Below are 15,335 nucleotides of genomic sequence, written 5' to 3'. Positions count from 1 at the left end.
CCGTGGGTGAGCAGTCAGCCTTGGCATGCTTGGTTGAGATGTGAGGGCCCAGTGAGCGAGCTTGGGGGCTGGGCTGCAGGCTCTGGGACTCTGACACCCACCCTGGCTAAGTGACGTCACCCTGGTCCCCCTTCCGCCCTCCCCAGCATTTCTGCCAGCTCTCCTGTGCAGGAAGGGAACCTTCCTTTGGGATCTCTTCCCTCCCGTTGAAAGGTGGCACTGAGTCCTGGTTGACATTGGTGGCCTGGGTCCCCTAATCTGGGGGCCCTGCCCCTCCTGACCGCTCTTCACCCCACAGGCACAGAGCCTGACGCTCCTCACCACGGTAGCCATGCCTGTCTTCAGCAAGAAAAACGAGACGGTGAGCGTTCCCCCCACGACTCCCCCCGCTACTCCAGCCATAAGCAGCAGCAGCAGATTCGGAGTCGGGGCCCCTAGCTGGCATCTTTAGGCCAGTGGTTCTTGAAGGACATCAGAGCCACCTTGGAAAGTTTTTATGTGCATATTCTGGGCCAAGTCAGAATCTTTGGGTCAGGAAAGGCTGGGGGTTCCACACTCTTCTCAATGCCCCCCACCCCGAGATTCTGCTCAGCCAGCCTGGGGCTGTCCCTCTGCTTGAATTTGGGACCCTGCCTTGGGGATACAGGGTCAGAGGGGTTGCCTGCCAGGCTTCCAGCAAAACCACGCTTAACCCAGGGTCTGGGCAGCTCTAACCTGTTTGTAAGGCTCTGGTGGGGGAGTTTCAGGGCCTTCCACCCTCCATCCCATAGGAAACAGTTCCTTCCAGGCCTGAGTGTTGCAGAGCCCCCAGGTTAGGGTCCCTTGGATCCCATATTCAGCCTCTGCTCTGAAGATGAATATTCATTCAACTCTGTGTTTCACTTAAATATTACAACATAAACATTAATACTGGACATTAATCTTCCCAGCAGCTGAGATTACTTCTGTGGCCTCTTCTGGTCAGTTCTTGACTTTTTTCGAGGGAGGTCAGCCTAAAATCTGATTGCAGAGGAAGGAGCACATAAAAGTCCAGGTGGCTTCCTCTTCCACGCTCTGGAAAGGCCAGTCCGGTCTGGTGCTGTGCATGGGAATCTGGGTCCCCCCTGACACTGGCGTTTCCCTTTCAGCGATCCCACGGCATCCTCCTGGGTGTGGTGGGCTCCGATGTGGCCCTGAGGGAGTTGATGAAGCTGGCACCCCGGTACAAGGTGAGCCCCGATCAGGACACCCAGGAGCCAGCCCAGCAGGCTTAGGAATCTCCCTGCAGGCAGCACAGCCAAGCCCACAGCTGGGGTGGGGCCCACAGCCCCTCCCAACACTCCACTGCCCGGACATCCCCCCACATTCCACCCCCAGAAATTCCACCCTTAGAGATGTGTGGGGCAGAGCACAGGAACAGAGGCTGGGGACCCCTGGTCACCGCAGCTGTAATGTGTTCCGTGGCCTTCAGCGCTTGTCCCACTGCCTCAGTTTCTCAGTCTGCTCCTGGCCACGAAGCCCCAGTTAGGGAGGAATGAGGTTGTGTCATTTAAGCACCTAGAGCAGGTGCGGGGAGGAGGCAGGTAGTGGCGTACTTGGTTATATTGCGGTCACTTCAAACAGTAGAATTTGGAGTGGAATTCAGAGCCAGTGGCTAGAACGGCCGGCCCAGCACACTCTGGTTTGTGAAACCCGGGGCTCTGAGCTGCCGTCTTCCCGCCTGTGGCCCCAAGCCCATCCCAGCCCCAGTCCTCTGCACAAATGCCCACTGACACCCCTCACCCCTGTCTCCTAGCTCGGTGTGCACGGATATGCCTTTCTGAACACGAACAATGGCTACATCCTCTCACATCCTGACCTCCGACCCCTGGTAGGTGCCGATCCTATTTGCCTGGGGTCTTAACCATGGGATTTGGGGGTAGTTGATAAAAACAATTAAAACAAGGAACGTACATTTGGCTCCATTTAAGAATTCAGTGTAACACTAGACAAAGAATTTAAGTTGTGGTCCCTATTTTTCAATTGTTTATGATCTAGCGGGAGAGACAAGGCAGCAACACACGAACTGGTACCAGTCAGGCTCGGGGAGCTGGTGATGAGTGTGCAGTTTTCCCTGTAGGACCCGCCACTTGCTGCCATCGCTGCCCCAGTCGAGCCCCCACCCATGCTCCCTCTTGGCGTCTGACTGCATGCCCCCAGAGCTCCAGGGCCACCCAAGGGGGTGTGAGTGCCAAGCTAACTTTAGAAATGGCAGGGCAGAGTCCCCTGAGAGCTGAGGCTTGGGATATGTTCCTGAGAACTCCCACCTCCTTCCAGCTCCTCCATCCCCACATGACGACTCAGGGCGTTTCCACCTGTTCAGCTGAGCAACCAAGGCTGGAGAGAAAGCTGTGTCCTTTCATCCAAATTTTGCCTCCAGGGCCACTCCCTGTGGCCCTGGCCCTTGCCCACACCTCTCAGGGTGATTGTTGGGGCAGAGGCAGAGGGGGCGTAAGGTCCTGCAGCGTCAAAGTCCTTCCCCCACCACAGTCTCATCCTGAGTTGAGCTTGGCACCAAGACGGCCTTCACCATGGCCTCACCTGCCCGGTGCCACGGAAAACCAGTCCAGGCCACACTCTTTACCTGTGGGTCAGAGGTACCCTTACGACTAAGACACAGATTGAGCTATTTAAGGCATACTTGAGGCGGTTGGAGTTGAGGGAGATCAGGGCACACTGGAGACCACCCCGTCTTCCCAACTGAGGCTTGCTGGTCAAGCATCTGACTCCATCATAGGTCCCTGATTGTCCCAGCGGGTTCTAGAGGGGCAACCCCAGGAAGAAGACAATAACATCCTAGGGAAGTAACAGAGATGTTGATGCTGGAGCTGACTTGTGGAATTAGGGGCACTGATCAGACACCTGTCTGTCACCACCAGTATAGTATATGGAAATGAGTAGAAGGTGTCAACCAATCAGTTCACCGTGCACCTGGCCTTATGCGCTGAGAAAGCTGTAAACAGACATTTATGCTCTAATTAAGGAACTAGACTTACACAAATGAAACAGAGGATAGCACCACACAGAGCACTGTCACATCACAGCAGATAGAGTAGAGCCAGCACAATGAGATCCCTGCAGAAAATGCGATCCTCTTACGACAGGGATCAAGGACAATAACTGTTGAGTTACAAAAAAAAGAAAGAAAAATAATAGAGAACATCCCTAAAAATCAGTTACAATAGGGTCAAGAGCCATGCCTTTGGCCTGAAAGCTTTCTATGTTAGTGCCCAAAGGATGAGTAATTAAAATGGAATGGTGGTTTTCATGTGAGGAGGTGAAAATGGCCTTTCAGGTGTCATCAGGAATTGGGAGATGGCACTGAATGAGGGCTGCCACTCCTCACTCAGAAACAGCACATCCCATGCAGAGGAGAGCAGGACAGTGTTGTTTGTCATGAGAACAGACACCCAGTAAAGCCAAAATGGGAGTATCAACTGAGCAGGGGTGGGAATAGGGATATGGGGGTCCTGTGAGGCAGGGCACTGCAGACCTCTGGACAGGCAAGAGACTGGAGATGCTTCCTGGGGTAAAAAAAGGACCAGGCTGGAGCAAGAAGCACAGTGATGAAGGATTTCAGTAATTCACCAACATGGAGGCAGGGGTGTTGTCCTACTGAAAAGAGACCCTCCGATTAATTCCTAGTTGGCCCTGATGACAGACTGTCTTTCTTTTTTTTATTATTATTTTTTGGTTTTTAGGGCTGCTCCTGTGGCATATGGAGGTTCCCAAACTCAGGGTCGAATCGGAGCTCAGCTGCTGGCTTGCAATACAGCCACAGCAACATGGGATTTGAGTTGCGTCTGTGACCCATACCACAGCTCACAGCAAGGCTGGATCCTTAACCCACTAAGTGAGGCCAGGGATCGAACCTGCAACCTCATGGTTCCTAGTCGGATTCGTTTCCACTGCACCATGACAGGAACTCCTCCTCTGCCCTTTTTTTAAAAAAATTATTAGCATATAGTTGGTTTACGACATTGTAAATTTCTGCTGTACAGCAAAGTTACACATACATACACTCCCTTTCTTGTCTTCCATCACAGTCTATCTCAAGAGACTGTGTATAGTTCCCTGTGCTGTACAGTAGGACCTCATTATCCATTCTAAATGTAATAGTTTGCAGAGATCCCACTGTGGCTCAAAAGAATCAGTGGCTTCTTGGGAGCACTGGGACACAGGTTCAATCCCTGGCCCAGCACAGTGGGTTAAGGATCCAGCATTGCCGCATCTATGTCTTAGGTTGCAGCTGACCTTGGATCTGACCCCTGGTCCAGGGAACTCCAAATGCTGCAGGATGACCAAAAAAGAAAAAAAAAATGTAATAATTTGAATCTACTAATCCCAGACTCCCAGTCCATCCCACTCCCTCCCCTGGCCCCCTTGGCAACCACAAGTTTCTGTTTTATAGATAGGTTCCTTTGTGCCATATATTAGATTCTACGTTCAAGTGATATCATATGGTATTTGTCTTTTTCTTTCTGACTTACTTCACTTAGTATGATAATCTCTAGTCGCATCCTTGTTGCCACAAATGGAATTATTTCCTTCTTTTTATGGTTGAGTAGTATTCCATTGAGTATATGTACCACATCTTCTTAATACATTCATCTGTTGATGGACATTTAAATTGGTTTCCATGTCTTGGCTATTTTATATAGTGCTGCAGTGAATGTACAGGTGCATGTATCTTTTCAAATCATGGTTCCCTCTGGATATATACCCAGCAGTGGATTGTTGGATCACATAGTAGTTCTATATTGAGTTTTCTGAGGAACATCCATGCAGTTCTCCATAATGGTTGTACCAATTTACATTCCCACCAACAGTGTAGGAGGGTTCCTTATTCTCCACACCCTCTCCAGCATTTGTTATTTGTAGACTTACTAATCTTGGCCATTCTGACCAGTGTGAGGTGGTGTCTCATTGTGGTTTTGATTTGCATTCCTCTAATAATTAGTGATGTCAAGTATTTTTTCATGTGCCTGATGGCCATCCATATGTCTTCTTCAGAGAAATGTCTATTTAGGCCTTTTGGCATTTTTTGATTGGGTTGTTTCTTTTTTTGTTGCTGAGTTGTATGAGTCATTTATATATTTTGAATATTAAACCTTTGTTAGTTACATCATTTACAACTATTTTCTCCCATTCTGTAGCTTGTCTTTTTGGTTTTTTAATGGTTTCCTTTGCTATGCAAAAGCTTGTCAGTTTGATTAGGTCTTGTTTCTCTTTGTTTTTATTTCTCCTGCCTTGGAGACTAGGCTAAGAAAACATATGTACAGTTTATGTCAGAGAATGTTTTTCCTATGTTCTCTACTACGTGTTTTATGGTATCTTGTCCTATGTTTGAGTCTTTAAGCCATTTTGAGTTTATTTTCGTGCATGGTGTGAGGATGTGTTCTAAGTTCATTTGATTCACATGAAGCTGTACAGTTTCCCAGCACCACTTGGTGAAGTGACAGATATTTTTCCCATTTTATATTCTTGCCTCCGTTGTCAAAGATCAATGGACCATAGGTGTCTGGATTTATTTCTGGGCTCTTTATTATATTCCATTTGTCCATCTGTCTGTTTTTGTACCATTACCACGCTGTCTTGATTACTGGAGCTTTGTAATATTGTCTGAAGTCTCAGAGAGTTATGCCTCCTGCTTTGTTTTGTTTTGTTTTGTTTTGTTTTCCCTGAGGATTGCTTTGGCAATTCTGAGTCTTTTATGGTTTCATATAAATTTTTGGATTATTTGTTCTCATCCTGTGAAAAAACGTCATGGGTAATTTGATAGGGATGACATTAAAGCTGTAGATTGCTATGGGTAGTATGGACATTTTAACAATATTAGTTATTCCAATCTGGGAGCATGGGATATCTTTCCATTTCTTTAAATCCTCCTTAATTTCCTTGATTAATGTTTTATAGTTCTCAGTGTACAAGTCTTTCACATCCTTGGTCAGGTTTATTCTAGATATTTAATTTTTTGGGTACAATTTTAAAAGGTATTTGTTATATTCCTTTTCTAATATTTCATTGTTAGTATACAGAAATGCAACTGATTTCTGAATATTAATCTTGTATTCTTCTATTCTGCTGAACTTGTTGATTAGTTTGAGTAGCTTTTGTGTGAAGTCGTTAGAGTTTTCTATATATAGTATCATGTCTTCTGCATAAAGTGACAATTTTACATTTTACCTTCCAATTTGGATACTTTTTATTGCTTTTGTTTGATTGTTGTGGCTAGGACTTCCAATACAATGTTGAATAAAACTGTTAAGAGTGGGCATCCCTTGTCTTGTTCCAGATTTTAGCAGGAAGGCTTTCAGCTTTTCTCTGTGGAATACTATACCAGCTGTGGGTTTGTCATGAATGGTTTTTATGATGTTGAGGTATGTTTCCTCTGTATCAAATTTGGTAAGAGTTTTTATCATGTACAGAGGTTGGATTTTGTCAAATGCTTTTTCTGCCTCTATTGAGATGATTGTGTGGTTTTTGACTTCTTTTGTTAGTGTGGTGTATGAAGTTGATTGATTGATTTGCATATATTGAACCATCCTGGTGAACTTGGGGTGAATCCCACTTGGTCTTGGTATATGAACTTTTTATGTGTTGTTGGATTCAGTAGGCTAGAATTTGTTGAGAAGTTTTGCATCGATATTCATCAAAAATATTGGCCTAGAATTTTCTTTTTTGGTAGTATCTTTGTCTGGTTTTGATATTGGGGTGATGGTGGCTTCACAGAATGTCTTTGGGAGTGTTCCATCGTCCATATTTTGGAAAAGTTTAAGAAGGGTGGGTATAAGTTGTTCTCTGTGCGTTTGGTAGAATTTGCCTGTGTAGCCATCTGGTCCTGTACTTTAGTTTGTGGGCCGTGTTTTTATCATATATTCATTTTCATTTCTAGTGATCAGTCTGTTCAAATGATCTCTTTCTTTCTGATTTAGTCTTGGTAAGCTGCATGTCTCTAGAAAGTTGTTCATTTCTTCTAGGTTGTCAAATTTGGTGGCATAGAATTGTTTGTAGTATTCTCTTATGGTTTTTTGTATTTCTTCGGTATCAGTTGAGATTTCTCCTTTTTCATTTCCTTCATTGTTTATTTGGGTTCTCTCTCTCTCTTCTTGGTGAGTCTGGCCAGAAGTTTGTCAATTTTGTTTACCCTTTCAAATAACCAGCTCTTGGTTTTATTGATTTTTTTCCTTTTTTTTAAAAAAAAATCTCTATTTTAGTGATTTCCTCTCTGATCTTTATGCTCTCCTTCCTTCTGCTGACTTTAGCTTTTGTTGGTTCTTTTTCTAATTTTTTTAGGTGGTAGGTCAGGTTGTTGACTGGAGATTTTTCTTGTTTTTTGAGGGAAGCCTGTATCACTATGAACTTCCCTCGAAGAAATGCTTTTGTGGCATCCCATAGAGCTTCTATGGTTGTCCTTTCATTGTCGTTTGTCTCAAGGAATATTTTAACTTCCTTTTTGATTTCCTCATTGACCCACTGACTTTTCAGTAGCATGCTGTTTAGTTTCCAAGTAGTCCATTTTTTCTCATTTCCTTTCCTGTGGTTGATTTCTGGTTTCATGCCATTGTTCAGAGAAGATGCTTGGAATAATTTCTATACTCTTAAATTTGCTGAGGTTAGTTTTGTGCCCCAGTATGTGGTTAATCCTAGAAAATGTTCCATGTGCACTTGAAAAGAACATATATTCTGGTGGGTTTTTTTTTTTTTTTTGAGTATAATCTCCTAAAAATACCAATTAAGTCTAACTGTCCTACTATGTCATTTAGGATCTCTGTTGCCTTCTGATTTTCTGTCTAGAAGGTCTGTTATTGATGTGAGTGGGGTGTTAATGACTCCTACTATTATTGTATTTCTATAAATTTCTCCTTTTATACCTGTTAGTGTTTGTTTTATGTATTTGGGTGCTCCTATATTAGAAGCATATATATTGATGGGTGTAATGTCCCCTCTTGACTTGATCCTTTTATGATTAGTGTCCTTCTCTATGTTTCTTTATGGCCTTTGGTTTTTTTTTAATTACTCAGTGAATTTTATTATATTTATAGTTGTACAACAATCATTATCACAACCAAATTTTATAGGATTTCCATCCCAAACCCTCAGTGTATCCCCCCACCCCCAACCTGTCTCATAAGTTTTTCAGAGTCTGTGAGTCAGTATCTGTTTTGCAAAGAAGTTCACTGTGTCCTTTTTAAGATTCCACATGTAAGTGATAGCATATGATGTTGGTGTCTCACTTTCTGGCTAACTTCACTTAGCATGATAATTTCTGTGTCCATCAGTGTTGCTGCAAATGCCATTATTTCTTTCCTTTTAATGGCTGAGTAATATTCCATTGTGTATATGTACCACATCTTCTTTATCCACTCCTCTGTCAAAGGAAATTTAAGTTGTTTCCATGTCTTGGCTATTGTATATAGTGCTGCAGTGAACATTGGAGTACATGTATCTTTTTAAGTCATGGTTTTCTCTGGATAGATGCCCGGGAGTGGGATTGCTAGATCAAATGGTAATCTATTTTTAGTTTCCCAAGGAGTCTCCATACTCTTTTCCACAGTGGTTGCACCAATTTACATTCCCACCAACAGTGTAATGGGGTTCCCTTTTCTCCACCCCCAGCGTTTATTGTGTGTAGACATTCCGATGATGGCCATTCTGGCTGGTGTAAGGTGGTATCTCATAGTGGTTTTATTTGCATTTCTCTAATAATTAGTGATGTTGAGCATCTTTTCATGTGTTTTTTGGCCATCCATATGTCTTCTTTGGAGAATTGTCTGTTTAGATCTTCTTCCCATTTTTTGATGGGGTTGTTTATTTTTTTTGGTACTGAGCCGCAGGAGGTGTTTATAAATTTTGGAGATTAATCCCTTGTCAGTCACTTCATTTGCAAAGATTTTTCTCCATTCTGTGTTTTGTCTTTTCATTTTGTTTAGGGTTTCCTTCGCTGTGCAGAAACTTTTAAGTTTAATTAAGTCCCATTTGTTTATTTTTGTTCTTATTGTCATTACTCTAGGAAGTGGATCTGAGAAGATATTGCTGTGGTTTATGTCAGAGAGTGTCTGGCCTATGTTTTCCTCTAAGAGTTTTATAATATCTGGTCTTATGTTTAGGTCTTTAATCCATTTTGAGTTGATTTTTGTGTATGGTGTTAGGAAGTGTTCTAATTTCATTCTTTTTCATGTGGCTGTCCAATTTTCCCAGCACCGCTTACTGAAGGGGCTGTCTTTTCTCTATTGTATATTCTTGCCTCCTGCTGTCATATATTAGTTGACCGTAGGTGTATGGGTTTAATTCTGGGTTTTCTGTCCTGTTCCACTGATCCATATTTCTGTCTTTCTGCCAATACCGTATGGTTTGGATGACTGTAGCTTTGTAGTATAGTCTGACGTCAAGGAGCCTGATTCCTCCAGCTCCATTTTTCCTTCTTAGTATGGCTTTGCTGAAGTACCTCCATACTCTTTTCCATAGTGATTGTACCAGTTGACATTCCCACCAACAGCGTAGGATGGTCCCCTTTTCTCCACACCCTCTCCAGCATTTATTATTTGTGGACTTATTAATGATGGTCATTTTGACTGGTATGAGGTGGTACCTCACAGTTTTGATTTGCACTTCTCTAATAATTGGTGAAGTTGCACATTTTTTCATGTGCTTGTTGGCCATCTATATATCTTCTTTGGAGAAATGTCTGTTCAGGTCTTCTGAATTTTTAATTGGACCATTTTTTAATTGGATTGTTGGGTTTTTTTAATCCAGTTTTTAATCTAGTCTGCCACTCTGTGTCTTTTGATTGGACCATTCAGTCCATTGACATGTAAGGTAATTATTGATAAATATGTACATTGGCAGCATGTGGAGGTTCCCAGGCTATGGGTTGAATCAGAGCTACAGCTGCCAGCCTACACCACAGCCACAGCAGCACCAGACCCTTAACCCATTGAGCAACGCCAGGGATCAAACCTATAACCTCATGGTTCCTAGATGGATTCATTTCCACTGTGCCACAAGGGGAATTCATGTTCCTTTCTTTTTTCATTGATGATTTCCTTTTATTTTATGCCTGTGTCCACTTTTCGCTCTCGTGCTCTCTTTTTTTTTTTTTTTTTTTTGGTGAATCTGTTGTTTGTTTTTGATTTGTAGTTGCCCTGTTTTTCACATATGTTAACCCTTTCCTGTATATGCTTGCTTTAGACTGATAGTCATATAGGCTCAAACACTTTCTTAAAAAAGAAGTCTAGATTTTCTTACTCTTCTTCCCCACATTTTATGACTTTGATGCTCTTTTATACATCTTCATGTCTATCCTTTTGCTGTTTCTTGTGTTTATCATGCTTTCACAAATAGGGCTTTTTTCTTTCTAATCTGTATACTTGCTTTATTTAAGTGATTGCTTTCCAGTTGTGATCTCCCCCATCCTATATCTTCTTACTTCTTTCCTAGTGGAGACCTTTCAGTATTTCTTTTAGAATGGGTTTAGTATTGCTGTATTTGCTTAGTTTTTGTTTGTCTGAGAAATTCTTTATTTCTCTTTCTATTTTAAATGATCTTGCTGGGTAGAGTATTCTAGATTGCATATTTTTCCCTCTTAGAACTTTGAGTATATCTTGCCACTCTCTTCTGGCCTGTAGTGTTTTTCTGGAGAAATCAGCTAATAGACTTATAAGGAATTCACTTATAGTTAACTCTTTGTTTTGCTCTTGCTGCCTTTAAAATCCTCACCTTATCTCTAACCTTTTCTATTTTTATTATATGTCTTGGTGGAGGTCTGTTTGGGTTCAACTTGTTTGGGGCCTTCTGTGCTTCCTGTATCCTGATATCTGTTTCCTTTAGATTTGGACATTTTCAGCCATAATTTTTTTTCAGCCAAGTATACTTTCTTTTTCTTTTTCTTTTTTTTTTCTTTCTTTTTTTTTTTTTTTTTTTTTGTCTTTTTCTAGGGCTGCTTCCATGGCATATGGAGATTCCCAGGCTAGGGGTCTAATTGAAGCTGTAGCCACTGGCCTACCTCAGAGCCACAGCAACGCAGGATCCAAGCCGCATCTGAGACCTACACCACAGCTCACAGCAACGCCAGATCCTTAACTCACTGAGTGAGGCCAGAGATTGAACCCACAACTTCATGGTTACTTGGTCAGGTTCGTTAACCACTGAGCCATGATGGGAACTCCCAAATATATTTTCAGTCCCCTTTTCTTTTTCTTCTCCTTCTGGAATCCCTATTATGCATAGATTGGCATGCTTTGTATTACCCCATAGATCTCTTATACTTCTTCCATATTTTTTCATTTGGTTTTCTGTCTGCTATCCTGATTGGATGATTTTCATTTTTCTATCTTCCAAGTCACTTATTCATTCCTCTGCATTATTCATTCTGCTCTTCAGTGCCTTTAACTCAGCTTTTGTCTCTGCAAATGAATTTTCTAATGTTTCTTGGCTCCTTCTTATGGTTTTTAGCTCCTTTTAAAAGTAATCTGTATTACTGCTGATATCTGTTCTTAATTCCTTCAGTATTTTCATTACCTCCTTTTGAACTCAGTGTCTGTTAGGCTGCAGAGGTCTGTTTCATTGTTTGCTCCTTCAGGGGAATTCTCCTGTTCTTTTCACTAGGAATGTTTCATGAGCTTCTTCATTTTGCTTATGTTTTTCTTCCTGTGTGAATTTAGGGAAAACAATTATCTACTGTAGTCTTGGAGCACTATTTCTGTTTGAGAGTACTCCTGGGTAGTTTGTGAAGGCTTCCTTTTTTTTTCCCCCTTTGGCATGAGAACTGCTTTTGGATTGGATTTGTTCCTCAGTGTGTACAGGCTGTTATCCCCTTGATAGGCAGTGTGCTGTTATACAGCCTGTGCATGTGCTTTCAGTGAAATGGGGCCAATGGGTGGTGCCTGCAGGTAGCACCTGGTTGCTGGGCCCTTGACAGAGGCAAGAACTCATGGGGATATAGGGTTGAAGACTGCTCCTGGCTGCAGGGCCCTGAGAAGTGGCAGTGACCCTCAGGAAGGTGGGGACAGAGCCCATAGCTCTTGCCAGGCACAAGGCAGGGTTTGTGCCTTCCCAGGAGAGTGAGGGCGACAGGTAGTTCTCAGTTGCAAGGCCCTCCTTCATGGGAACCCCTGAGGTGACCAATGCCTCAGGTAGTGCTTGGTCACAGGACCCTTAGTGGCGGTGGGCCATCTGGAGTTCAAGATGGCTGCAATAGCTTGCCCCCATCACCCATAGCCCATGCAAGAGACACCCCACAACTGGAGAGCCTGAGTGTGCACAGAGAAAGATGTTCCTATGGTGGTCCCACCCCTCCTCCTCTCACCCTCCCCAGCAGTGGCTTCCTACTTCTCCTGCCTCCTCCAGCACTCTCTGTGCTGAGGGGGCACTCCATTTCTCCGTGCATGGCACTCTGCTCCCTAGCCTGTGGTGCACCTCTCCCCAGCCCCCAGGCTATCTCCACACAGCCAGTCCTAGTGTTCTCCCCAGAACTGACCTCTGAACTCTGAGTCTCAGTGCCCAGCCCCCACCCGAGGGTCTCAGGCTGTGGTGTCCCAGGTGATGTCCCGTGGTCTGTGCAGCTCTCTCTCTGCTTTTCCCTCCTCACTTCAGCTGCTGCACTTCTCTCTGAGGCTTTAGGGCTCCCCATCCAACCAGGCTGATCTCCCTATCAGTTAGTGGCCTCCCAGGATGCAGGTTCCTTTGCTCTTTCACAGCCCCCTCTCAGGAGGGCTTGTTCCTTTTTTCTCTTCTAGCTCTCTTTTTTTCCTTTTGTTCTACCCAGTTATGTGGAGGGTCTCTTGCCCTTCTTGGAGGTCTGAGGTCTTCTGCTAGCCTTCAGCAGATGTTCTCTGTGAGTCGTTCTACATGTAGATGCTGTTTTTCAATTTTGTGGGAGAAGGCGAGCGCCTTGTCCTCTGCTGCCGCCATCTTGATCCTGCCTCCCCCCCCCACTAACTTCCCTTTTTTGGTCTATCACTAAACTAAACCTGGGAAGTGCTGCAGACCTACTAGTGTATTGCTTGACAGTATCTGTCTTGGTATCAGAGAGAAGGGGAGAAGTCAGAGCCGGAAAATCATAACAACATTCAAAAAGTGCTGATTAATGGTTCTGCGTCAGGCTGGTAGGAGGGCTTTATTAGGCTCTGTGGCATCTGTCTGTCCTTGGCTCTGTCCTATTCACAAATTCTATCAATAAGACAGTAACACAGAAGGCAGATGCCACAATGTCTGGCAGTTATGGTAATACATGAAGCAAGAAAATTAATATCTCAGGAAGTATTCATCTAAAACAATGGGCTGGAATAACCAAAATGAAATATCTATTAAGGATGCATGGAAAGTTCTGCAACATCCTCGATGCTCAAGCATAAGATTGTCAAGCTGTGATTTAACAGTGTGTCATGAGGCAAGTCAAGGGGGTGTCATTGGCTGAAACCTTGGTTCGACCTGTCAGGGCAAAGTAGCTGTCCTGGATATTAGCAGTCAGAGGCAACAGCCAGAGACATGCAAGATTTGGTCCATACAGCTCATGCCATCTGTCTACACTGCTCAGACCTCATCTGAAACTTGTCCCAGGCACTCTGTTTTGAGAGCAGTTGACCAAGTGGAGCATATTCAGAGGAAGCTGAGGTTTCTGCCAATGAAGAATGTTTCCCTTGGGGTCTCAGGAGTGATGGGCCCCTTTGAAAATCCCCAGGGTTGTCAGGTGGGAGATGTTCCAGGTAGCTCCAGGAACAGCTTTTAGGACCCTTGGGTAAAAGTCACAGGGAGACAGATTTTAGCTCTGGAGGAGGAAGAACATTCTAACAGTGAGGGCTGTCCGAAGGGAACACCTCATCAAGGGAAACACTCACCTGAAGGTTGGGAGAGCATCTGTCACAAATGGATGGAAGCTCAGCCCAGACCACGGTGAGGAATCGCTGGCGTTCTCTGGTTTCATGAGCCCAGCTGCCAGGCTTCACAGACAGGCTGGGGTGTGAGGGGGGCCCTGTGTTCACCTCTGTCTCTTCTCCTCAGTACTGGGAGGGGAAGAAACTGAAGCCCAAACCCAACTACAACAGTGTGGACCTCTCGGAAGTGGAATGGGAAGACCAGGCCGGAACTGTGAGTGGAAGCAGGTGCTGGGGCCAGGGCCAGCTGGGCTGGATAGGGTGCCCGGGCTGCAGACGCTGAGCTCATTGAGCCCACAACCTTTCTGGGCCCATAGCAGAAGCAAGGAGCAGTTCTCCCAGTAACTAGAAAGAGAAAACAGCATCTTCCTCTGAGGCACAGAGTTTGAGCTCCAGTGATTTATAGGCTGGCCTTGGTGTCAGGAGTCGTCCTGGAGGAAATTATGTCTCAGGGGTAGGCCACTGTGCTCCCTCACATGTCAGGCGCTTTCTCTTGGTGAATTCCAGAATCCTAGCGATGGGCGGGGGGGCAAGCCTAGCTCTCCTTCCAGGAAGAGAGTTCCCAGGGGTCACCTCCAGGCCTAGGCTCGGTGCCTCCCCCGCCCGCCAGTGTGAGCCCAGGAGCTAACAACATCGCCTTTCCTCCTGAAGCTGAGAACAGCCATGATCAACAGGGAGACAGGGTCTCTCTCCATGGACGTGAAGGTCCCGCTGGACAGAGGGGTAAGGCGCTTGAGGGAAAGAACTGGGGTCCAGTCCCAGGAAGCAGCGTCGTAGTTAACTGAGGTTTGGGGTGGGGACAGGGATATGGCTGAATTAGAGCTTGAGACTTGAGAGCTGGCTGGAGCCTGGCGGGCCTGATTAGAGGGCCCAGCCCAGCAGGGGTCAGCCCTGAGGGGCTCCGGCCCAGGAGGTACTGCCCACCCAATGCCTGGTTATTAGGGGCCGCTGGGCAGGGCAGCAGGTGGGTCCCAGTCCTTTACAGTGCTTTGCCCTTCCTCATGCTGCCTTATTTGGTCCTTTCGTTGTTTATGATAGAAAGGGGGAAACTGACAGTTTTGCAGACTGTTAGCAGCTCTTGTAAAACATGTTATATGGGAAGAAGTTGAAAATAATTGCTATCCCGAGCAGGTTTTCACTCACGGTAACCACAGATAATCACGAAAGGGAACCCCCACCCCCACCAATGCCATTTCCATCCCCACAGACCCGCACATCATATACAAAAGGCCGCTTCATCTTCTTATTTAAGTGGCTCTGCTGCATTTGCACTGACTCTGCCTTGTCCCTTGACATATTTACAAATGTCACCTCCTCCCTTGCAGCCACCCCCACCGCCCCCTCCTGTCCCCCATCTGCCTCCGCAGGGAGAACACAGGCATCTGTCTACAACAATTAGACCCAAGTTCTTCCACAGACACACGCAGACCTCCATGGAGGCCA

At 44.9% G+C, this 15,335-nt stretch overlaps 1 protein-coding gene across 1 annotated transcript in view; it reads left to right on the top strand.

Annotated features, from left to right (window-relative positions):
• The window catches only part of CACNA2D4 (calcium voltage-gated channel auxiliary subunit alpha2delta 4), a 94,306-nt gene that overhangs the window by 18,626 nt on the left and 60,345 nt on the right, over window positions 1–15,335 (top strand). The window contains exons 12-16 of the mRNA XM_021092500.1: window positions 299–361; window positions 1,128–1,208; window positions 1,775–1,849; window positions 14,020–14,106; window positions 14,544–14,615. Coding sequence (XP_020948159.1) covers window positions 299–361; window positions 1,128–1,208; window positions 1,775–1,849; window positions 14,020–14,106; window positions 14,544–14,615 — 378 coding nt within the window. The remainder of the gene's footprint in view (window positions 1–298; window positions 362–1,127; window positions 1,209–1,774; window positions 1,850–14,019; window positions 14,107–14,543; window positions 14,616–15,335) is intronic.

The sequence above is a fragment of the Sus scrofa genome, chromosome 5 (assembly GCF_000003025.6).
Source record: "Sus scrofa isolate TJ Tabasco breed Duroc chromosome 5, Sscrofa11.1, whole genome shotgun sequence".
NCBI classification, from domain to species: Eukaryota; Metazoa; Chordata; class Mammalia; order Artiodactyla; family Suidae; genus Sus; species Sus scrofa.
Note: the sequence above shows the minus strand (reverse complement) of the source record. Positions and strands in the feature narration are given on the sequence as shown.